Below are 25,977 nucleotides of genomic sequence, written 5' to 3' on the forward strand. Positions count from 1 at the left end.
ACGGGGAGGCTTTCAGCTAGAGACGGGGGAGAGCTGTCAGGAGCGTACGCAGCGGGTATGCAAACACGGCTTTTGCCGGTGACACCTTTTCGCTTTTGTTGATGTGACTGGAGAAATATTAGCTCCCTTTGCCTTGGCGAATGGAGGGGCGCTGAAACTCCGCAGCGCTTTACGGTAATAGCACGTTCATTACGGCTGATTCCGTGCAAGAGCGTTACGGATCTCCGTTATCAGCAGGGCTGCTCTTGGTGACTAATGAGAGCGTAATGAACACATTCGCATTGTAAAATGCAATTTGCCTGCCATCAGGCAAACGCATACTGGGGAAATTTGTGACAGCAGTTCATGTTTCCCAAACATAACCTGGCTTCTGGTGGAGGAGCAGTACAGGTTGCTCTGCGTATCTGCTTCTTGGCGTTATTCATGTAGGTCACATCCATTTGTAAAGCTCAAGGGGCTCCCTGGGGACCCCGGCTGTGCTGGTGAGGAGTGTGTGCTGCTCTTAGCGCTTCTGCGAGACGTGCCGGGAGGGGCAAGGCTGTGCCGGGGGAACGAGCGCTGCTGAGCTGCAACGGACGGGAGCACTGCTTGGAAAGTAGATGAGCTTGCGAGTGCCTGGCTCAGCTGCGGGGGGCCCGTCTTTTCCAAATAAAGTAGCAGTCTCAAAGGTCGCACGGTCTGAATTCAGTCGCAGACTGAATGACTCGAATGTGGTTATCCCCTACAAAATACAGCACATGGGTCAGTGCCCCAAATGCTCATCTCCCCCTACAGCTGCAACGCTATAATGGTGCAGCTTTGTGTGTGGACACAAGAGCTGGGTGGGGGTCTACAGGGACTGCAGCGCGCACGTGGTGTTATACGGCAGGGGAGATGCTATGCTGCTGCCCAGCTCTTACACCGCACCAGACAACACTTGTGGGCAGTGACCTACATTGGCTTGCTAAGCAGGAGCAAGTGAATTCATCCAGTGTCCATGCTTAAAATTTGGACTGGTCTCAATAACGTGATGCAGCTTCACGCTGAAAAGAAACAGGTGCAGGACAGAACTTCTCCAAATACTCTGTGCTCCTAGTTTTCTGATCTGAGAGTTGCTGGTAAAGCATAGGGCCTGAGCCTCCTCGCTATTCACAACAAAGGAAATGTGGTTTTCCAGCTTCTACTCTTAGCGTGTCATCTCCTGTCTTACATAGGGTCAGCAGGTGACCAGGGCTGGGTGAGTCACGGAAATCTATCTCCTTTTGGTACCTCTGGGAAGCAGCAGCTTGTGTAGCAGGAGTATGGAGGGTTTTGGTTCTTACACCCACAAAACAGCCATGCAGAAGTAGGTCTTTCGGCTCCCCACTGGGTACTCCTGCCTGTAATGTCAGGATTGGACCTATCTGGTGGGAACTAAACAGCTTTGCTGAAGTGAGACTCTGTTGGGCAGTTATCCGCATCTCAAAACTCTTCAACTCAGAGAGTATGGAGAGCTGGCAGGACACTGCACATTGCATAGGCTGGGGTCCCCTAAGGTCTACAGCTAATAAAGGCGTAGGCTGGGGAAATTGGCACTGCTGCTATCCATGCTGTTGCCATCTGCAACAGGACTTTGGGACTGCCTGGTTAGCTCTGCATACGCCGAGTTCTGTTTTCCTTCTCCCAGCAAAAGCACAAATGTTTAGACTGTCCATCCCACATTCCAGTGGTTTGATCCTGCTTTCCAAACCACAGTGAGCATTACTGCAGAGCTTGTAAAACCTGCTCGAGTGTTTATCATTGCATAGCATCAAGTCTTGAATCCAAAGAAAAAGAGAAAGGAATGACTTAAATCTATTGCTCAAGACTCCATTAATAAGAGCAGAGATATTTCAACCAGAAGGGCATGGTCGCAAAGTGTTTGATGGACAACATATGTGCACAGATACCCGCAGAGCCGGTCCAAAAGTATCCACCCTTACTATGCTACGAGCGACAAACGTTTTTAGTGGTGTATAAAGAAAAATAAACAAATCATATTTGCAATTTTCTGTCCCCTACTGCATACCAAAACAACGAATGCTATCAATCCAGGTGTGACAGTATCTGACACTGCCTTTAAATCACCTTATTTATCTAAAATGTCTGTAAGCATTAACCTGAAGAAATGCAACATTTTGCAACAATTTTAATTTATGACAGACTCTCTACAGGCCTTCAGCGTCGGCAACAGAAATATTTATTTCACTTGCATCACTTCACAGAATGGCCGCATTTGAAATACACTGATCTTTAAACAAACAGTATCTCAAGAGCTGTTGTTTATATACTAGATATGATACCAAAGTACTCATTCCCAAACAAAATACGTATGTCGTACTTGTGCTTGGAGCCCTAAACCCACGTGTTCTAATACAATACCTTTGAAAAATTAGGCCAATGACCAGGAGTTTTACTGTGCCCAGATGGAGACATCCAGATATTTTTAGAAATGACTGCACTCTCACTGTTGAAAATCAGGCCTCTGAACAGAGTCTTAAATTGGACGCTACAAATGAGGAAGCCCCCAAATCTCTGCATTCCTTTGAAAACGTTGATTTAAAAGCTTGACTCAAAAGAGCTTCCTAGTTAAACGCTCGAGTTGGAGCTAAAGGCTTTTTCTTTAATCAGGTCCAGACAAATTAAAATGAACACAGAAGACTGAATTTACACAAGAAGTTATTCATTAAAGGAAGGGATAGAGGGGTAGGGAAGAGAAAGAGAGAGAAAGCACGTGAAAGCGAGAGAGAGTGCGCAAGTGAGCACACATACAAGCACGAATACTGTAGGAGACACTACGGAAAGGTGGCAGCAACAAACCACAAGTGTTATAACAACAGTGAAGAAGATTGTCAGAAGCGACGAACACTTTCATTCCAATCTGAGAAAGGGCAACAGCAAATTCTCAGCCCCTCCGAAAAATCAGACCTATTTATTCAGTGGTAGAAAGGATATCTGAAGGATCTGGTAAATTCATACCAGTGAGTATAAAAATAGTAGCTCCTCTAATAGTAGGAATGCCTTAAAACAACCTCAGCTGTAAAAGAAAAGAACTGTTAAAACTGGCCTAGAAAGTAGCAGCCTAGCAACTCCTGTGCCAGCTGTTAGTGAACGTGTGGGTATTTCCAGCGCAGGATGGCACCATCTGCACTCACACTCACAATGTACTTGTTCCCAGGGCAGATCTTGAGGCGGGTGATGCTGCCGCTGTGGCCCACTCCAACATGAGTCACTTCACCCTCGTTATAGTCCCACATTTTCACCAGATGGTCATCGCCACCTGCATTGGGCACAAAGGAAGAACAGATGCTTATACAAAGTTCTGCTGTTTTTTTGTTCCCGGATCACGGGCAGAGGAATACTTTGGTGTTCATCTGGAGTAGGAAGGGTGCGATACGCTGTCTTGAGCGTTATGGCAAAAACTACTTCTTTTCAACTGAATTAGAAAGTAAGCGCCCAGTAGAGTGCTAACAATCCGGCAGACCACAGTAAGTTATGATCAGCAGTTGGTTCTAAAAATGTTGAGGGCCTTCAGAAAGCCCTTAACCAATGTTGGCTTACCAGGTTAACCTGAAAGAACTGGTGCTGATACATAAAATCTGCAGTTTTAACTATAGGCAATATACACAACACCACGGTTCCTCCATGCTAGCGCTAGGCTCCCAGAAGAGATGTCACGATGGTGGAGAACATGTGCGCCTGAGGCTGGATGGAGCCTGGAGTCATTCTCACTTGCACCCCAGCAAAGATGCCAGGCTTCTGGAGCAGGACACTTGAACAGTTCATTCAAGTGCATTGTGCACACTGCTGAACTAAATGAAGTGCAAGCCGAGGTGCAATCCTGCACTCCCTCTGGGACGCTTAAACCTTGCCTTCACCTTTAAATTACATCTCGCAAGACTGAACCGTGGTATCTTCCGAAGCTGAATCACAGTCTCTTTCCAAGTGTTCTTCTTCAGTGATTCATTTTATTGTCCCCTTCAGCTGAACTTTCTTTCTGTTCTTCCCTACTGTACTGAGGTCTTTGGTTCATTGCCTTGCTCTTCCTGGTGTTAATATGTTCCTCGTCTTTCCTAGTTTTGTCCACCCGCTCACCTGTGGCAAAGTATGCTCCATCTGATGTGATGTCCATCCCATTGATGGAACCTGATGCAGAGCCTTCCAGTTCTCTGATTGCAGAACCATCAAACACTTCCCAGTATCCAATCTAGAGAGCGGACCAAAGACGAGAGCTCAGCTGTGCATAACTAGCACAAAGAGTTCAACACTGCCCTGTAACATAAACTTTTATTGAGATGCGGGAGTTTCCTCAACTAACAAGCCCCTAATTCCATAGGAAACCCAGGAAGTTCTCCCTAATTTTCACGGTCTGGCTTGATGGCCTTACGTGATCCTGACTAATGTTTCAAATGTCTGTAACAAGATTTTGCATTTCTGAATTACTGCAAACAAAATTCCTGTAGTTTTGCTTACCCTTCTGTCTGTTCCACTGGTGATTATCTGGTACTCTTCAGGATGGTAACACACACATTGGAATAATGTGTTGGCTAGAATCATCTGATTTCTTGTAAAACGCCTGCAAAATCCATCAAAACAGAATAGAGCAAGAGGGTCAGAAAACTTAAGCTTTGAAAGCTTGAGCTGCTCCCACTTGTGCTATTCAACGGAACCTCTCTTTCTACTTGAATATTATCAGGTACCGGTCTGAGTTCAGGATTTCGTTAAGCATATTACTGTCATCAGTTACTGACATCATTACTGTCATCCCCATCATGCCTACCTCATAAGACTTTTGATCTGCTATCATGAGAGATGAACATTTTTAATTCAGAATGTTTTCTAGGTGCCATGCACTATGCAAAAATGTTCTTATCCTTACCACAACACAGAAAGTCTAGAGATCTGCAATAGCTAAATAAGAACCACGCAGTGCTGGAAAACAGGGCTAGTAGGAATCTTAGGAAATCGTTTGCTCCATCCCCTTGGCCAAACAGGATCAGATACAACAAAACAACTTCAGACAGTTCTTTGTCTAAACTCTTCTGAAAAGCTTCCAGTGTTGGAGGTCCTACTTTCCTTGGCTTAATTTGTTTTCCCTAATGCTGTTTTTCCCTGCCTCTTTGCCAAGTGATGTCCCAAATGGGACACACTAATTCAGCAGATACATTACAAAGACTTTAGGGGTCTTGCAATACTTATCTTACACAATATCCCAGATGATGCATGTTCCATCAAGGCTGGCTGTGACACATTCTCGGTCGTTCTTCTTAATCTTAATACAAGACACAGCAGATATATGCTCCTTCAGAACTTCCTCCAGTTTGCGAGTTCTCTCACCAATCTCCCAGACCCTCACCTGCAAATCAGCAACAAACATCTCTTGTACCACCTGTTTCTGACAGAGCTCAGGCTGATGCTGGAGGCATTCCTGAATTCTGAGTTTCTCTTATAACACATATGACAACCAGCTCTCAGTGGACTCTCTTTTTTTCTGTGGGTTATGCATGAAGCTGACTCAGAAGACTGAACTCAGTTCTTGAGAATGTGACCTGCTTTGTTCAGGAATTCCTGATCATTAACCGTCGACTTTGCTTCTGGCGAGTCCCCACTGTACTGTGCCTCAGTTTACTCATCTCTCAATCAGGAAAAAAACACCTACTCCATGATAGATTTCCAGGGGTGCTTTAAAGATCAAAAAGGAAGGATTATGAAAACTGAATATAAAAACCTATCTATTATTTGTGCTACATATAATGCCAGCAAGTAAATATAAAATAGTTCTTTAAATCTTTGATATGAAATATGTGCCTGAAAGAACTTCTTTTCCCAGTGAAGGAAACAGCAGAAATCTTCTTGCTTTGAGGGCTTGATCCTTCAAACCTCTGTTACGGGCAAAATGCGTTTACTGCCCCACTAGTGCCAAACTTCGTGATATCAATTCACTTCTACATTCCATTAAGGTCAAATCCTAGGGAAAATTTAGTAGTTTAGACACTGACATCAAAAGCAGCGAGAGCTGACCTTCCGGGTTTTGAAGTCTGAGGTTGAGTCACCTATGGGATCTGGATGCCCTATTCCCACTAGCTAAATGAAACCAGAACATCCAGATCTCTTAAGCAACCCTGAAAGTCACAGCTTTTAGATGACTGATTTTGATGGACCCATTAGCATTTCAGAACATCTTTTTTTGCTCTGAATGAATACTGCAAGTGCTCCCCTGCAGTTCCTGATTCTACTTAACCAAACTTCTAGCTTTAATTTTGTCTCAGCCGTCTTTTGCAAGTCAGACAGCAACTAACCAGGGCCTGTGCCATTTTGTATGCGTTCGTACAGAATCTAGGTCTTCCGTCTTCTGCAGCCTCCAATGCTAATCATCCAAGATACTTAACTGTACTTTTATTAGTGAAGGGTTGAAGTATCTCATCATCTCCAATGTCTTTATGCAGTGAGACAAGGCAGTGCTGCTGCTACTACTGTATAGAAGGAGAACTGAGGCACAGAATAATTCAGAAAGACGGTTCCATGATTAGGATATTAGCCTGAGATTTGAAAGACCTCACTCTTAAAGACTTCCTCTGCAATTTTCAGCATGGCACACAGAACGCTAAGGTCAAGGTACACAAAACAGGGTACAAAACCAGTTAAAGCAGTCAGTGGGGGATCCGTTCCCACACTAAACAAATCTAGTTCCGAGTACTCGCCAGACTTCACAGATGAAGCCTGAACCAAAGTGAGAAACTGAACAAGAGCCTTCCAAGCCTAGTTATCTATTTTTCTTAATATAAACTAACACAGCTGTGTTTAAATTATTTAGACTTCAGAAAAAAAAAGAGGAGCGTCACTTTTATAGATTGAAAAGGGCCACAATTAAATGAAGTGTGTGGAGTGTTTGTTTTCTATTACTGGGAAAAAATTATTGAAGTGCACAGGCATGATGCCTATAACATATTTTCTGGTTTTCATAGTTCTTTGTATTGGAATGTTTTCATAATTGTATAAGAAATCAAGTTATTATTAGAACCTTTTATTAGTACCACCACCTAAGCCAGTGATTACCGTCACAGAAAATTAGGAAGTAACCCATAGACAAAATAGTGATATAAAGTGAACTTTCTGCTATTGATTTTTAAGTTAAAAAAAAAAAAAAAGAAAATTAAACGAATTCATACAAGTCAATTTGGACAGGGCTAGGACTTCCAAAGAAATGACAGAAAGAAAATCTGTGCTCTAGACACAGGCTTGCAAACAATGACTAATGCAGATAAGCCAAATATAGGAGAGAGACAAATGAACAAAAAGGATTAAGAGCATGTTCTGCATTAGAAGGATTTTCCAAGACTACTATGCCGGCAGAAATCAGGGCATTGTTTTCTATTATACCCTCTGAGGGCAAAAGATTTACATATATGAAAGGCTAATATTTTAGAACTGAGTCCTTTGCGGAAGTGAAATCAGCTAAGAATAGCTCACCTTCTGACTAAGCAACTACAGACAATTCCCAGGTCCTGTGCTGAGAGCACAAAGCAGCTCCAAGTTTTTAAGCAAAAATTACCTGCCCTTCTCCTCCTCCGCTAATGATCCGTCTACAGTTACTTGTAGCAGCAATTGCTGTTACTCCCAGGCTATGGGCATGGTCAATCACATACATCAGCCGTCCAGTCTCTGGCATGAAGGCACGGATCTTCCCGTCATTCCAAGCTGATGAAAAGAAAGAAACAGATTATCCAGGTTCACACTTTCTTCATACTATTCTCTCCTTTCCAAGTGAACCCTTCTTCCTTTTTTTCCTTTTTAATTTTTTTTTTTTTTATTAAGCTCCTTTATAATGTCAACCCTGTTAGATCACTACTAAATACATGGAAACCACTGCAGTCTAGATGTACCTGCACAGCTGTATTTCCAAATAAGATGCTGAAAATTTAATTCCTTTTTGGTTTTGGCTACGGGCAAATAGTTTTGGTAATAGTAGAGGAACAACATTGCTGCTCTCAGCGGTTGAACGGCAGTAGTTCCTGTGTAACCATTTTGCATACGGCAATGGGCAGCAGATTTATGCAAAAGGTGCTCTGCGTACCTCAAAAGTTAATATTTTGCATACATCAAGGTTACTATTTTAGAATAGAGTCTTTTGAATAGAGCTGAACTGAGTGCTGAATTGTTGGGATTCATATCCTAAGCAGGATCTCAAAATCTTGCCTTTTCCACACACCGTAGCTACGAGATTCTGCGGGCTGTGGAGCAAAGTTTATTGGACCAGTTGTGAACTACGGCTTTTGGGTCATAGCAATGAACTGAAACAATTCTCAGTTTAAACCCTCCTTCACTCTAACATATTGATGCTTATTACAGGTTGGCAACATTTAAGGACTGAACTTAACCATGGGACTGGACTGATCATTACCTGAAATGATGCTCCTGCCGTCACTCATAAACTCTATGGCACGGCAGGTCATGTTGGGGATGACGATTCGGAGGAGCTCCCTATTTTCAGGGGTGTGCCACACCCGGATATCATTTGTGGAGCAGGTAGCAAACAAGTCAGAAGTTCCCCTGGAGAATTCAGAGAGGAAAGCTAACACGGGGAGGCATACGGAAAAAGCTCCTTTATCAGATCTTGAATCACCCTTCAAAGCTTAGCTGTTTCTAACGTTTCTAACTGTTTCTTTACCACAGCAAAGACGGAAAGACATTTTTTGTAGGACCACCTTTCTAGCAAAAAAATCCCCCTGACTTGGTTTCAGTTCAAAGATTCATTCTGAGGGACAGTTCAATTGAAATCAAAAGAACTCTTTCTGCTTTAGACGAAGTTGTGACAATTATTCCCCACATACGATCTCTAAAAAACTTCAAATGTTGCTTATACTAGACAAATGCGTGGAGGTAGGGATACTGACTGGTCAGGCTTAACGTTAGGGACTAATAGTAGCCTCATGTTGTAAGGATGTAACATTTTTTTTTAATCTTGTTCACTGGATCACTCCTATTCAACAAAGCTGAAGGAAATAGAGAAGATGGCAAAAGTCTGTTCATAATACACTTGGTATACGTGTTTGAATAAAAAGAAGACCTGCAACTTTTCAAAAGCTAAAGGAATGAATGCTTTGAAAGGAGGTTTTTTTTTGTTTTTTTTTTTTTAAGGCAAGAAAGCATGATTTTGCAACATCACCACTGACTTCTGCAGGATGAGAATAATTCTATCTATCCGGCATAAAATGATGCATTAATTATGCATGAAAATAACCAAACCATATATCCTAGGGATATGACAGAAAGTGAAACTGAGGAAGCTATCACATGCTTTTGTTCAACATCACCATCAACACCTGGAAAGATAAACCAGGACAGAGAAAAATGACACAGCAAAAGAGTAGCCCTTTCAATCCAAGCTTGCGCAAGTGCTTTATACAGCAGGATAACATCAGTAGTTTAAGCATTCTGAAATAAGCCAGAACAGAGAAATTAAGTCTGTATTTCCGAATCAGTGATATGCTCTGCTCAAGAGCAAATAACAGATAAAAAGTTTAAAACATATGAAATGGATGTAGTCCTTGCAATCAGCACTAAATCCAGCTCATCCAAATACCTCTGACGCAGATGTGCTAGTCAGCTATAGTAGCAACAGATTACTCCAAAGCTCCAAATGATTTACTCATTAAATTAGAAGGATGTGGATTTTTCAGGCTGGTGACAAGCAGGGAAGAGGGCATCTTGCATTCCTTATTTATACACTGTATGTTTTGCTGTACTTTGATAAGATTTGATACTTTGTGTTACGTCAAGAAGGGATGCAACAAGAGCATGCCAAAACTCAAAACCTCTTTCTGGATCAAACTGCCATTCTCTGTTCGGTAAAGGAACAACGGACCCATTGTTCTTATAAAATGTCATGATCTTGCTACATATAGCAAAAAGGAAGGTTTGCTGCCTGTTCATGAGATGAATGCAGACAGAAGACATGCCAGTATACCTAGCATGCCTCATCATAAGGCTGGAATTTAATATAACATGCCATCTTGTCAAACATGAAATTACAAGTGAGGTCGAGAGACCCAAAAAACCTCTTTCAACATCTCTGTTAGACAGGTATCAGCTGAGGTTCAAGGGAGTGGATAGAAAAGCAGATAGCGCTACAGATGTAAACTCCAGCTGCAACAGGATACACAGAAGCAGACTTTCGATATTCATGCTAACGGGGGACTAAGCGGCCCAGGTCTCACAGCGTCAACCCTAGGAGAAAGTGGGGGACACTGCCATCACTGCTGTTACCCAAACACAAATAATTATATACTTTTTATTTAGAATTCTTCCTGTAGAATGATGATTTTTTTCCAATTCTCAAACTGAACTGCTGCCTTCTGCTTTTAAGCAGCTGCTGCTCCCTGTCATCCATTTCATTGGTAGACGAAAGCATTCCCTGGATAAATCACCCCGTAAGGCATGTAATAGGCTTTGGGAACTTGGTTAAAAGGAGCTACATAGGTATCTTGGTCCTACTTGCAGCTTCCTCTCACTTCTCCCCAGCCATTTCTACTCACAAAGGAAAAACGATGTCGTGGATAGCTTCGTTATGACAGGTGGCAATCAGCTCCTCTTTAAACTCTGTGTAGTTAATTCGATAGATCTGGGACTCATTTGTCCCTACAAAGAACTGGTGACCCTGACCTCTACGTGTCAGGGAAGTGACGGTACCTTGAACTTGAATTTTCCTGTTAAGACAAAGCAGAAGTTTGGCCTGATGATGTTGACTTTGATGTACTTATTTTCCAGTTTCCCTTGCCCCTTTAGAGAGAGTCGTGACTTTCTCTTTGCCCCCAATATGCTCCATATTAGGCTGTGATGCCAATATGCAAGAACGTGGTCAGGATTGACATTTCACTCCCCGTCACATTTGCTAATACTTCCTATGATCTTGCCTGTCCTGTCTGCTGCTCTGCCAAAGCTGGAAAAGGCAGTACTTTGGAGACTTCGTTTTCTGGACCACGGCCTAAGTTAACAGCACCTCTGTTTATATTCTTGCGTAAGTGCACTTAAATATCACATACTCAAGGATATTTCCATGCCGTTTCTATTCGGTTTAGAACTCTTGGGAATAGTTACAAACTGGGATAAAGCTAAGCTTTCAGAACCGTACACCTAAGTTGCCTGTTCAAACAATGCAGAAAGAATAATTGCAAGCCCAATTTTCAAGTCACCTACTGCGAAATGAAGCCTGCAGCTTTCTATTTGGTATGCAAAAAAAGCTTTGTGAGTACTCCAGCACTTTGAGACACGTGCCTGCAAAATTAGTGAAAGCCCTCCTTTACAATCCCACGTCCTCCTACAAACAAACACTTTTTTTGATGGCAAACACTACTTGCTTAGCTAGCGTAAATCCGCATAATTCTACTGACTTGAATAGACTTTTCCTACTTTATGTCAATTTAGGATCTGACTTCAAATGCCTCAAAGGTAACAGTGGTCTTTTAAAATGAACTACGAGTACAACAATTTACTTTTACGTAAAAATATGCAGTAATTTTCAATCTGCTTCAATTTCATTATGCTGGAACCATACTGTTTATTTTAACAACATCTGTTTTGTCTGCAGGATTGGAAAACTGAGATTTACTTGGATTATGCTTTTACGCGGAAATGATTGGTTCTCATACGATGACCCTTTAGCGGAAGTATCACCTTTACCCTTCTCATTCTCCCATCCACCAACTCACTTCATTACTTTGTAGTTTGAGCCTTTACAGAGAGCTACAATCCCTCCTCCGGTGCCGACTATTAAATCTCCTGTCTTCAGTAAAAGCAAAGCTGTGACTCCCTAGGAGAAAACAGGATTAAAACGCAATTGGATGGAAGCAGAGTCTCTTTATTGATGCAGCCATGCTGAATAGCACAACAGAGTCTTTATCATGCTCCCTATGGTGACGCTTATAGCACTGAAATATTTCTTTATCAGAATTCTTTCAATGACCTAGGCTAAAAAGTGATTCTCTAGCAGAGAAAAGGGAAAAAAGAGTTCTTAATTACAGGTATATATGAACAACTAGTATACAAGTCCTTAAAGAGCAAGTAAATAACATCATCATCAATCCTTCAGAGTGTATGAGCCTATATATCCTTACCTCATTCCAGCAAGTAATACACACATTTTGTATTAGTGCCTCCACTTTTCCTTTCACAGGTTCTTCATCTATCAGACATTAAAACAACACAGGATAAAACTCAGCCAAAGCATCCTTTCCCACAGCTGCTTTTAGAACAGATCCCCCGTGTCCCAGACCCCTTTTACTGCCTGAGATCCAATCTCATCTTCCTTGTATTAGTAATAAAATATATTTGTCATAGGAAAACCTTGGAAATCAGTCAGCCCATCAGCAAACGTTTCGGATATTTACTAAGATGAGTAGATTAACAGGACATCGGCCATTAGAAAAAGGAGTAGTGCTGTTTGGTGGATAAAGTACCAGACTACAGTCAAAAATAAAATCAGTTCTTGTGCCTTGTCACAAAATTTCCTGTATATATTAGACAAATCAACATCTCTCTGCTCTAGTTTTGCTACATGCGAAATAATATTACCCTCCCATATAAGACAGCAGATTAATTCTTGAAAATCTAGGTGAGACCCCAGAACAGGTTGCAAGAGGGGTGAAACTATCACGATGGGGTCAAATTTCAATATTCTTACCCAGAAGAAAATCCTCATTAGCTTGGGGGAGCATATGCATGAGCGAAACGGGAAAAAAATGGACAGAAAACAAATAAACTTTTTGCCATCAAAACTTGGATTGAAAACTAAGTCTCATCACCACGCAAAAGTGTGGTCCAAAGAGGCACCTTCTACTCTCACCAAGGGAGCAGAAAATCATCACTGTCGGTTGCTCCAAATCAGACAGCCCAGCTGGTAACAGCTCCGGGCACCATATGACTTGTAGAGGAGTCTGTTTAGTATGACATTTTAAGTCGCAATATAGACTCCAAACAACATTTGCCACTATCTAAGTCCATAAGCGGTATTGCCAACTGTTGTGATAGTACCAGTTACACAATATTAAGATTTTTCCTTTAAGCCTGAGCTCTTAGAAATTGATGTTTTCACATAATGGCTGTGTTCGGTGGGTTTTTTTCCTAGAGGAAAAAAAATCTAGCATTTAGGGTTGTGAAAGCATGGAAAAGTGAATTCTCAAAGAACGATAGCCACAAGGCACACGAGAAGAACTTCACCGTTGTTATTTAGGAAAAAATCACTTGTCATGTGCTTGACCTGTGATTTTTGAACAAATATACGTGGCAGCATTTTGTTTTTCAAAATTTTCTGTGAGATGGTGGTGGCATTTTATGAGTCCCCTGTTATTACAGGCCCATTAACTTTCTTTTGACATACTGTTTTGCAGTTTCTTCTGCAAAAGATTCCCGTCTCAAATGCCTTTCAGATGTAGCAGTGTTACGGCAGGCGGCCACATGAGAAATCAAACCTATGACTATGTAGTTTACATGATTATAGCTCTCTGCTACTTGCGAATAAATTAGAGTTTCCACAGTGCTGTCAACACTGCTTTGATTTTTTTCCTAGGTATTCTCTTTCGTTCTGCTAATTTGGGAGGGAAGCAGGTATCATTAACAGCGAAAAAAAAAAAAAAAAAAGAGCCTTAAAGTGGTCAGGACTCATACTGCTAAGTTCTCAAAATCATCAGATTTTGTTTTCAACCTTAGTTTAATAACTGTCCCTCTTTCTTGTCAAGTCCCTTTGAATCACCATGAGTAAACAGATAGCTTTGTAAGTTTCTCTCGTTATTTATGAAGTCAGGCAGTTCATATTAACGATGTAATGAATACTTTATTTTATATGCTGCCAGTCCTTTTGTAGATGAAATACAGAGTTGAATGTGAGGGGTTAAAAATATCATCATTCATTATTTACTTCTCACAAAAATAAACCACTGCTTTGAAGTATGATTATTATAAATAAAAATACCAGAGCAAACTCAGCCTGCCCATTCCTTGCCCTGCAGGGATACTTGCTGGGTCCCATTCCGATCTCTTGCAAAGTTCTTTAACACTCTGCAAACTCTTCCACTGCATCTTGTTTAAATATTTTTTACAATGCAAGCACTCCAGCTATTACTGAAAATGCATTTGCTATCATACATCCTACTTGGCATCTGAACAGCTGCCTTATAGCTCCTCAAGCTTGTGATGGGAATAAAAATTAATTTTACTGTTTATTCCAGTATTTATAGACATTACAGAAATTCACTTAAGTGTAATTCCATTTAGCTGGAAAACAAGTTGTTTCATAAGACTAGCGCGCTATTCCGTCACTCCTCTTCAAAACAGAAATAAATTAACGAAATCTTCAGATCATGTCTACATAATAACCAAACTTGCTCATATATCTAAAAACAAAGTTCCTTTAAGTTTCATCAAAATTATTTTCAATAAACCTCATCTCTTTACCTTAGCTGTATGTCAGCTCTTTAAAGAAACTGTCTTCATGGGGTCATCACGGATTCTGGACAGTTTCATGGTGTGCTGCCTGCTCACGCTTCCTTGGTGGTCATTGGTGAAAAAGGTTTTCAGGAATTCAGGATAACGTTAGTAAGTGAAAATGCATCTATTTGGATAGAATTGCAAACTCTCTATTTTGGATAGAGAGTTTCACAGGCAGGGAGGCAGGAGCCGTTCCAACACTGGAGGACATGCAGCCAGTCTCCGAGGCCAGGAAGCACGGGAAATGCACGGTTAGGAAAGTCAATACATATCCCGAAAGATATACTTTGGACAGTCACGTCCAGTTTGAGAGGGCACGGCTCACTTCTCAAAGAAGCAAAATGACAGCTTTGCTTCGTACTGCTACAGCTGGAAGAATTTTTGGTACCAAGTACCAATCGTGTACATACAACATTTTCAAGAGAGATACAAAAGATGTGTAGTGAAATAAATACAGCTCTACAGAAAAACAAAAACAAAACTAAGACAACACACTTCTCTCAGGGTTAGCAATATAGCGTACTAAATTTTGTAGAAACAAAGATGCTTACGCTTTTGTTCTGATAAATGCTCTACTTTCTACCTGAAAAAATAGCTGCAAAGTACTTATTCTGGTGTTCCAAGCTATGCTAGAATTGGAAATTTATGAGATAAAACATTAGATCCTACTTGTGTCAGGTGAGGACTTGCTGATTTTTTTTTTTTTTTGATAATGTATTTTTTGTGTCTGGAGGTTTGCAATGGGTTGGGGAAGGGGAGTCACAGTAAGACGCTAGGAAGAGAGAACTGGAAAATATGAAAGAGGACCTGAGAGTAGATAGAGATAGAAAAAGGTACTAGTCAACTCTCACTGACTGCAACAAATACGGTTTTGCATTGCAGCCCTGATGTCTTGCCCCTTTCAGGCATACAGAAATTGCACTGGTAAGACTAGGGGAAGAGGGTAGGAAGGAAATGACCAAGGAGAGAAGGGGTGATGCGACTGAGTACTTGTCTGACTGAGAGAAGCTCTGAGAAGTGTGGGCAAGACCGTCTCTGAACAGAAACCTCTTAGCATGCAGAGCCATTTGGAGCAATAGGGTAGAGTAGGAGTTTGGAGGGGCTATTTGTTATTTCCACCCAATGGAAAAGGGTCCTGGGTGCACATGGAGGAGGAAAAAAATGCACCACCACCACCACACATGTTTTTCTCCCTCGTCCTAGAATTACCAGTATATCTTAAGTAGATGCTTAAGTAGTAAAAGGAAATGTAAGTTGGACAAACGCCTAACAGCTAAGGTCTCATGCACTAGGCTGGGAGTCAGCTGTGACATCCACTTCTGGGCCTTCTCTTCTTCCTAGCATCTTGTCAGCCCTTTGCATCATGAAAGGTCCGGTTTTTCATCAGCTCTTCATTATCAGAAGCAATATCAGGTGAAGACAGTGATGTTCCAGGGGTCTCTGCCACAAACTGTGGTTCCTATGATACTGTCTTATAAGGAAACTGCTTATAGTATGGACAAGATTGTGGTCTGGCTTTGAGCATCCGTTTTCTCCTAAGAGGTCCTAGGTTCTCTTTCAACCCCAAATTGCACAGCATCATGCTAATGACCCCGTCTGATCACTTCAACAGTTTCAAAACTAAAAGAAGTGAAGTTTCATTTCAAAAGCATCCAGCACCTTTCCCTCAACCCAGCAGGCAAGGGAGTTCAGGACCTTGAATGGCTTCAGATGGGTACATGTAATGCTAGATACAGAATGACTCAAAGCATGCCAACATTTAAAAGGGGAGATGATATTCAGTCTTCAAGACCTCAGCATAAAAGAGAGCAGAGATCAGCCAGGACGTGGGTCCTATGTGGATGTGAAGCACTGCAGGATAACAGCTGGAAGGCTGCCACAATGGCATACAGTACAGGTACGCCCACAAAGAGCTCTAATGCACGTTACATATTCAGCAAACTGATTATGGTTTCAAATAGAAAAACATCATACAAACGTTCTTGCCACTTAGTATGCGCACAGAATTAAATTACTTACATTCCCACAATATAAGTGGGATGAATGAGTGTAATGCTCCTCCTACCTTCTGGAGTAGATAAACATTGAAATATATTTAAAGAACTCAGTGGCTCTGCACATCCAAGTTATCCCAGGGATGTGGGCATGCCTTTGTAATGCAAGAAACACTACGTTTTGAATGGGCAAATATGTGGCTTGTATGCACATGTGTTGGTAGAAGCAAAGCTCAGGGAAGTTCAGGGTTTTTTTGGAAAAACAGTTCCAAATTACCTTTTTCTTTGGAGTTTGCTGCTGAATTTTTCTTACAGTTCTTGTCAGCCTTGTGTTTGCGCTCAAATAACAAGATCTACTTCTTTCTAGGACAGCTTCCCCATGGCATCCCCAACAGTACATTCAGTGCTTCCACCTGCATTGCTTCCCTTGCTGCTTGCTGATTTGCAGGGTTTCTAATAGACCAGCAAAACATATTCGACCTTATGCAAGAAAGTTTTTCAGGGAAGCACTGGAATTCCTTAGGTATCACCCTCTCCGCTGGGTATAAACTAAGCAGCTACATGAAGTCAAACACATAAAGACAAATCAAGAGCAAGCACACTAGCCGGTGCTGATGGTTTTATCATTACAACTCCCTGCATGCAGAATTCTTGTCAATGAAAGGCCAAAATTGCCTGATTCAGAAGATATTCCTGTCTGGGGATCCTCAAACTAAAACCCGTGAGTCCCAATTATAGTCAAAAGAGCTATGTTAAAACTTTATTGAGGTTATGAGGCCAAGCCCTCAAAAGTTAAAAAGCAATAGAATGAACGCATCCTGTGCAGCCTTGTTTTGTCCCCATCGCATACATGTATTATAACAAAGTCTTTAATTATACGATCTATATTATTTTTTGAGGAAGACTTCTGCCTCATCAATGAAGAAGCTACACCCACTAGAAAGATCAGTCAGGAGGGGTATAAAGTAATAGGCTATGCCAAGATGACACACATAATCCATAATGAATGAAGAGACAAAAGAAAAGAACGGATCATATCGTGGCTGAGAAACCTTCACGTAGTCCAGAAGAACTGAGTTTGAGGTGCCGTCTCTGCCGAAATTCTCGTGATGCTGAGCAAGTCATTTAAATAAACTTTTCCAAGTGGTATCTAGTGTTTTCCCTATTTCTCAAGCGCCAGCACTGAGACTCTGGGGACTGATTTTCAAAAGAATACAGCATTGAAATCTGTGGATAAGGTCAATGGGAGTTATGTATGAATACATAAAAAAGCTACATAAATACTGTGGAAAAAAAGAGTGGGGACCCAACCCCGCAAAATGCATGCCAAAAATGAGTGAAAAGCAATATTTATGCTTTAATTTCTATGTGCTTTAGCACAAGACAACTGCCTCAGAAATCCCACCAAAGCTTTAGTAACTATTCAAATCTAGTTCTGATGACAGCACTCAGTAAGGCAAGCCTGGAGGATACATGATCCTCATTCATTTAAATGAAATAGCGGACGGCTGCACAAGTCATCTGAGAAAACCAGTATCACTGAACAGCTGAGGTTGGAAGAGACCTCTGGAGGTTGTCTAGTCCAACTCCCCTGCTCAAAGCAGAGTCAGCTAGAGCACTAAAAGCTAGAACTAAGGCAGTAACCTACAGAAAAAAAAGAAATTCTGTATTATAGGACTGCACAGATCTTACAAAAGGCACTGACAGACCTGGAACATTTAGCTCTGCCACATAGATCTCCACCTCTAAAGTTAACAGGGATAACTGAAACCAGACTACACTGTCAGACTGTTTGATCACCTCAAAATAAATGAGACACACTTTACTTGCAAATTTCCACTATTTTTCTGATACAAAGAAGCATGCTGCCTCTTTTTGTTGTGCTGCTAACCGTTTACGAGGCCCTGCTGTAAGATCAGTGAAATGATCTGGGAAAAAATTATGCTGCTCTCAGGGTTATCTTTCAGCTGAATCCATTCTTGATCCACTATAACCTTACAGGCCACTCAGCTGGCACAGCTGAGGGGACAATAAACTGCAGTAATAATGTAGCATGAAATTATGGTGTCAGGCATCCTTGGTTTCATTGCAGAAACCACATGAACAGGGCACAGACTGTTCTGTTTCCTTGACCTTTCATTCCTTCAGTTTTGCTTTATTCTGGTCCTTGCTCTCTTCCAGCTTTGAATCCTTATCATGGTCCCATTCTGATTTTCTGAACAACTCACAGTATTTTCTCCTTGTTCTTCAATCCAAACAGCCCCTATGCCATGCTAATCCACAATGACTCCCAGTTCTACTCTTCCTCCCTGAGCTTCCAGATCAATCTAAATGTTTTTTCATCATCTCTTTATTCCTTGCCCAGATCTCCCTAACAGCCAGTCTACACCTTCCTTTCCGCTTCTCAAGCGCCGCTTCCCTGTCCCTTATCTTCTAAGTCCCAAATTGACCAAACTCCTTGCTCCAATGCATCGTTTCTCCTACTTCTAGCCCTCCTTTTGTCCCCTCTGTTCTGGGGACATTTCTCCTCACTGTCACTGTCCTGTCATGAGGTCAGCAAGCAAACTGCTGGATGTAGAGGGAGAAGCTCCCTCCTCTTCATCCTAGTGCTCAGCTGCCCTGCTTTGCAGCCATAAAGCAGGTAGGAGCAGCAGCCAAAGAAAAAGCTCTCTGAGAACTTGCAACCCTGGGCTGGACCAAGCTCAGTGGCTGCAAGGAAAAGACATTTGCTAACCATCTGGTTAGCATCATGGATGTGAGGACGGATGATGCTCAGTGAGGAATCTTCAGAGATTCATGCTTCACGATGTTCACTGAGCATGTGCAAACTGCGATTTTGCATTGGTTTACTACCTGTCAAATACAGGCAAACTTTCAGCAAATAAACAGCAAAAGCCACATCCCTTTTCGAAAGGCCGTTTCATTGCCAAATTTCATAGCTCTGTTTCACAGAATTTCAAAAAGAAAACCTCCTAAACTGAAGTGGAAGAAGGTTTGGGGAACAAACTCACAAAAATCTAGTACTTTTCCAAGCAATTGCAGTGTTTCAAAGTTTTTCCAAAATGCTCTTCCTGTAGCAGATACCTAGCTCAGAAAATTCCAGTCCAGGCAATTCAATAGCTCTGTAAGATCTGAATATAGGACCCTCTACCAGTAACTGTGGGAAAACTTCACTACCAACAGTCTTCCTAGGAACATCCTCTGTCTAGCTCCAGCTAGACACTGTTATCTCCCTGGCATCAGGAGAAAGTAGAGAAGGTGCCAGTCTTTCTCATTTTATCATTTACTGCTAGAGAACAAGTCAGTAGAAATATTTATTTTACTTCTTCCTTGTGGTCACGGAAGTCACCTCATTTACTGAGCTGAGGCCTCGGTAGTGTCGGAGAAGACTTGTATCTGCACCTCTGGAAGCCTTTGGGTGCAAAACTGTGCCTCATTAAGAGTGTGCTGATTACCTTCTCAAACAATCCTGCCTATTCCATTCCAGTTTAGTCACAGGAGAGATGAGATGCATAATTTTGAGGGCAAAGTTATTTTCTTTTCTTCTCCGTCACAAAGGCAGAACAGGAGAGGAGAGGAGAGGAGAGGGAAAAGAAGCTTCTCGCCTGTCTTACGACTCATTGCTTGCTGTTGCTAACAGCACGTTACAAGAAGCACTTCTAATATCCAGTTCCACCGACAGCTATTTGATTGGATTCAGATGGTCAAATATTGATTGCTCAACATTCAATCTATTCAGCAGCTGCTACATTTAATCTTGTTAGCTTACTTCTTAAGTTCAGTGAAGAAAAAGGTAACAGAAATGCTGAGAGAAAGCACTGGTGAATTAAACATCGAGGACTGATTCATCCAGAGCAAAGAAAATGGCAAAATAAGACTTCTCTTGAGGCTATTCATGTGCACAAACAAAAATATCAAGAACTACTGCATTTTTACGATTGTTTTCCCCCTTTTTATTGCTCTTATCAAATTTAATATAGGAGAGAATTTCTGGGCTGCCACAGGAGATTCAGGTGAAACCCAAATCCTGACCCAAATAAAACTGAACAAAGTCAAGCTAACAATCTCAGACTTTGGGATCAAGATTAAGACATTCACAAAGAACTGATAGCACAGAGCAAGGATTAGTTTTTGAAACAACTTTGTAACGGTTCTCCTAGAGCTCGCCCTAGTTTCAGTCACTAGCAAAGAGGAGGAAAAGGAAAAAATTCAAGTCACAGAACTGCTACTCACCATACTAAACTTCTCCTTCTGAGGCCCATAGTCACTCATCAGCTTGCTGTTTGTGTTCAGTTTCAGAATATCACCGCTTGATGTGCCAACGTAGAAATAACTATCATCATCTGCCATCTATAGGAAAGTATAAGTGAGGAGATCACGGTTCAGCTACCTACATGCTTGTTCTGAGTATGGTGCTGTGCTGCGTAAATAGCTTTACTTGAGTGCGTTGCCATGATTTCATCTGAGAGCATACAGGCAATGTTTCCATCCCATCACGCAAAAAAAATTCATAACTCTAACCAACGTAAGGCATTCTTCTAACCAAATCCAGATGCTATCTTGAAGCAAAAGTGGAATTCACTGGGTGCTAGAGCCTCTCAGACCAAAATCCAGGTTGCTTCTCTTCAGAAGCATTCAAAATATTCTTTTCTCGGGGAAGTTACAGGGGACAGTCTGCCATGAGCCAAGATTTAGTAGCTTCACTGTTATCATGTCGTTATAATTGGTATTTCTAGCGTTACTGTAATAGCTCATGGTCTTTCTGTAGTCTCTTGAGAGTTTTTTAGTTTAGCCACATGATTTTGGCTGAAACTTACCTTAACGCACGTGATCACTCTTCTGAGTTGTCCTGTTTGGCATTCAGTTGGTCGGATTTTTCTGTTTTTTAAATCCAGTTCCCATATTCGAATGGTCCCACTGTAAGAAAGAATATACTACAATCAAATCCATATATGCAGAACTATCCAACTTCTTTTCCAGTTATAAGAATTAAAAAGCTTTCAGCAGGTCAAGTTATTCTGAAATTTTAATAAGGAAGAAAAAGAACAATATGGCGTATGACAGGAAGGAGGCATATGGAGGAAAAAGAACAATATCAGTGGGGCCAACAGTAAGTCTGTCTTTTTCTGCTGTTTTTTATAGTAACTTTTACCAGATACATCAAAAATCTTAAAGGTTCAGCAGAGATACATACTCGGACTATGGGGGAGTATGTAACAACCTTGACACTTCATTTCCCAGAGACATGCACTGTGGGAATCTTGTTTCTTAGAATAGGAAATGAACAGTACAGGACACCTTCAAGCATTTTCTAGCACAGTTTAATTGACAACACAGAAGCCAATACAATAACTTCACACACAACCCCCCTTACATTTTACAGAGTGTTAAAGTTGCAAAGATCATCATTTATAAATGCAACTGCAGCCAAGAGCATCTAAAGTTGCTCCCTAATTCAAAGGGTCCTCAGCACCTTCAAATGTCAGGCTAGATACATGAGGGCTGTATCAAATCCATGCAAAAATGTGACTCTGTATCAACTTTTGGTACAAGCCAGTAAGCAATTGTATATCACATCTGGTGAGGATAGGAGATGATCCAACAACCTGTGAGATATCATTGTTTCTACATTAATAAGGCATTGTTCAAGCTCTTCATTGACTGCTTTTCTTGTAAACACTGAGAACTAAATGTTTTAAACCCTGGGGAATACTGAGTACAAACTCCTGCTATCAGGAAGTGACACGTGCTGGTCCATGTGCGGCTTTGAAAACATACTCTTACGTGAGGAACAAGCAGAAATGCCTTAAAGGGACAAGTTGATGGATATTCATGGGTCCATTCAGAGCAAAAAGAAAGATACTTGAACAGTCTGATGCTTAACTTTCCTTGCATTTAAGTAAAGAGTCTTTGTAAAAGGAAATAGGTCTATGGGTTTTCTGCCTCATAGGAGTTCTTGTCATGTAAACAAAACCTTACTTTCCAGCAGTAACAAACATCTCATCTCTGCATCTGGAGAATGCCAGCACCGAAGCGTTCCCAGCGCTTCGAGCTGAAGCAGGGCTGCCGCACACGGCCTCTTTCTTAGGAATGCTCCATACAACCACACTGCAGAAGAAGGAGGGGTTTTAAGTGTTTTCAGTCTTTTAATATCACTTAAAAACTCATCACAAAAACAAGAACAAGCCTATTTTCCTGCAGTCTGCTGCTAGAAGAACATACAATAAAAGTCACGTTGTAGATATTTTATCTAAGAAAAGCCCTACCGCAAATACTCGGAATTGCAGTTTACATCTCTTGTTCCTAAGGTGAGTATGTGTTTCTGTCTTAAGGCTTCTTTTGAGCAAGACTCAAGTCATATCTCAGGCCACTGGTGGACACCGATTTAAAGTAACTTTTTTTCCCACTCTTACTTGCTTGTCAAAGTAAGCTCTTAGGGGAATTTATACTTTCTCAGGACAATAGAGTAAGCCAGTTAACAGTCCAGTCTACGTATCATTTCTCGGTGACAATGCCAACTTAAGAATTAGTTGCTCTCCCTCTGCTTCCCATCAGCTGCTTGCTCCTGCCTTACAGCCACTCTACTGGTGGTACCAACCCCGCTTCTTGTCAGGAAGAATGGGAAACGGGATTATCTCAGGAGACATGCTGAGAAGGGGAAAGAACAACATTGCCAGAAGAAGGAAAAGTAAGTACTCCTTAAGCAGCATTCTCAGATGCCCTACAAAGTGGAAATTGGAAATTGTTACCTGCCATCGTCCTGGCCTCCCAGTGACACGAGATAAAGGTCATTCGGAGAAAACGCTAATCCTTCAATTTTACCCTTATGAAGCGACAGCCGAGCAAGTTGCTCCTCCTTCTTAAAATCCCACAAAATGATGTCTGCCTGAGGCCCAAAGCAGAAGAGGTCAAAGCCCAAGCATTAGATATAACATGCTGAAGTTCTCTGGCATGAAAAGAACTAGTTACATTGATTTATGGAATGGTACTTGTCTTAGATTTTAAAATACTGGACGATGTTAAAGATTGATTCCTTTCAAGTGTCTCAGGGTCTTTTCAAATAGGCAAAAAAAAAAAAAAAAAAAAAAAACATAGGGAACTTCAGTGATCTAAAAATGCAGGTACCTGTCAAGGGCTTCTGAAAATCCTAAGCAGTTCTGGAACTCAGGTCCCATTTTAAATATGACAGCATTTATTAATTAATGTCAAATAAGTTTTAGGCTGCCACATGCTCATGACACTTTTGATAAAAAGGACTGGAACTAAGAAAGGCCTTAACCTAGTTACCCTGTTCCTAGGCGGAATGCTTAATACCATGTAAAAATATATACGCACATTCAACAATAGAGTAACCACAGTTTCCCATCCCCTGCAGTGCTCTCCCACTGTAGGCATTTGTTTTCCAGCAAAAGATTTATTCTTTAAACAAAAGGTGTTCCCACAGCTGGCAGGCGAACGCCAATTTCCGTAGTCAATTATACAGTTAAAAATAAAGCATTATCCACCTTGAACCCCATGAAGGTGACTTGTCCAGAGGCAACAAGCGTTCCACTCTTCGACACGACCACGCAGGAGACGTTGTTGGTGTGGCCGTGCAAGAAAGTCTGCTTGCTATTGGCCATGTCTTGAATAACTACAGTACATCCCAGAGGATAAAGAACATGCTCCTTATCGGGGTGACAAATCAGACCAGAAAGTATATGACCTACAAGAGAAAGGAAGCAAGAGAACTGCTGACCATTAAACCATTCTGGAAACATCAGGAAAAGTCTCTTCTCCCATGCCTGAAGCAGACAGTTCCAAGAAGAGCGCTCACTTCTTCTTCGGGCCATAGGTACCTGCCCCCTCAATATCTCCATGCAGGTGCTCCTGCTTATCATACTTCCTAAGAGGAACTCTTATTCCTCAAGGCTTATCTCACAAGGAGGGCAAAAATGAGAGGTTTTCATTTCCCACTCAAAGCCACTCCACAGAATAGTCCAATATGAAATTCAAGGGTCACCTTCACTGTTTGGTTTACAAATTTAGAACTTGCGCTGTGCTTCTTACAGATAACGGGAGATTTAACCGGCCCAAAGGTCTGAGCACTTCATCACATAAGGTTCGCTGAGAGCACCTGCTGATTTATGAAGGCCACATCACGAGTTCACATTGCTGTGACCTGCATCAAAAAGCTGCAAAGCTACAAATTTCCCAAGAAAAGGCATAGTTTGTAAAGCCCTGTTACCTGGCCCCCTTCGTGGAGTTACAGGATTGTTTACAACACCACTTTGTGCAACCTGACGGAGTTTTATTTTGAAATGAAACTCTTCTCACTCCAGTAAGGTGGATAATTACAAAACAAACAAACAAAGAAACAAACTGCTACTTAGGCAAACTTTTCCTGTTCTTAATTTCGTACCCTTTCTCTCTAAATTTGTGCCTCTTCGGAGTCAGTGAAAGGGAAGCGCATGGGACTCTGTAAGCATCAGACCCTCAAAGGCAGGTCTCTGCTCCCCCAAACCTGCCCCCCAGGTCATCGTGCACCCCCAAACCTGCCCCTCATGTCATCTTACACTGCCAAAGCTGCCCCCATGGTGTCCCACACCCCCAAACTTGCCCCCAATATCATCCCACACCCCCAAACCTGCCCCTCATGTCATCTTACACTGCCAAAGCTGCCCCCATGGTGTCCCACACCCCCAAACTTGCCCCCAATATCATCCCACACCCCCAAACCTGCCCCTCATGTCATCTTACACTGCCAAAGCTGCCCCCATGGTGTCCCACACCCCCAAACTTGCCCCCAATATCATCCCACACCCCCAAACCTGCCCCTCATGTCATCTTACACTGCCAAAGCTGCCCCCATGGTGTCCCACACCCCCAAACCTGCCCCCAATATCATCCCACATCCCCAAACCTGCCCCCCAGGTCATCTTACAGCACCAAATCTGCCCCCCTGCTGTCCCACACCCCCAAACCTGCCCCCCATGTCAACCTACACCCTATACCTGTTCCCCATGGTGTCCCACACCCCCAAACTTGCCCCCAATATCATCCCCCACCCCCAAACCTGCCCCCCATGGTGTCCCACCCTCCCTAAACCTGCCCCCATGTCACTGCACCCCCCCTCAACCTGCCCCCCATGTCGTCCCACACCCCTACACCCGCCCCGCCATGTCCCCCCTCAGCCCGCCCCCCGGTACCGTTGAAGCCGATGGCCGCCTGCAGCTCCAGCTCGCCCCCCGCCCCTCCAGCAGGCGCCGCCATCGCGCCGCGCCGCGCTGTGTACGCGGGCGCCATGGAAACGGCGCCTGCGCCCGCCGCCCCCTGCCGGCGGGGGGAGGGGCGGGGGCCCCGCGCAGGCCGCGCTCGGCCCGTGGTGCCGCGCTGCCCCTTCTGCTGCCCGGGCCGGGCCGGGCCCGGACGGTCTGTCGCGAACGGCCGTTAACTGGCCCGGCGTTGCCCCGTTCTTCCCTCGTTTCACACGGCTGCGGCCGCTGAAAACCGCGCCCGGCTTCGG

General features: G+C 42.5%; 1 protein-coding gene across 5 annotated transcripts; it reads right to left on the reverse strand.

Annotated features, from left to right (window-relative positions):
- Positions 1 to 2,176: 2,176 nt before the first annotated feature.
- CFAP52 (cilia and flagella associated protein 52) lies at positions 2,177 to 25,766 on the reverse strand. Of its 5 annotated transcripts, none has more exons than XM_068913884.1 (14): positions 25,661 to 25,766; positions 23,978 to 24,177; positions 23,222 to 23,358; positions 22,452 to 22,580; positions 21,290 to 21,389; positions 20,706 to 20,822; positions 11,706 to 11,806; positions 10,533 to 10,703; positions 8,399 to 8,547; positions 7,550 to 7,695; positions 5,202 to 5,353; positions 4,471 to 4,573; positions 4,093 to 4,204; positions 2,177 to 3,277 (listed from the first exon to the last, which is right to left on the reverse strand). In XM_068913884.1, exons 1-14 carry the CDS (start codon positions 25,755 to 25,757, stop codon positions 3,102 to 3,104), a joined length of 1,890 nt encoding a protein of 629 aa, XP_068769985.1. In that variant the 5' UTR covers positions 25,758 to 25,766; the 3' UTR covers positions 2,177 to 3,101. The 5 variants fall into 5 exon arrangements, 4 of the variants coding, with proteins under 4 accessions (XP_068769985.1, XP_068769986.1, XP_068769987.1 ...); XR_011135531.1 differs by having other exon boundaries at positions 2,178 to 3,277; positions 4,093 to 4,269; XM_068913885.1 differs by lacking the exon at positions 22,452 to 22,580 and having other exon boundaries at positions 2,178 to 3,277; positions 25,661 to 25,737.
- Positions 25,767 to 25,977: the final 211 nt, after the last annotated feature.

Source organism: Struthio camelus, chromosome 19, assembly GCF_040807025.1.
Source record: "Struthio camelus isolate bStrCam1 chromosome 19, bStrCam1.hap1, whole genome shotgun sequence".
Taxonomy (NCBI): domain Eukaryota; kingdom Metazoa; phylum Chordata; class Aves; order Struthioniformes; family Struthionidae; genus Struthio; species Struthio camelus.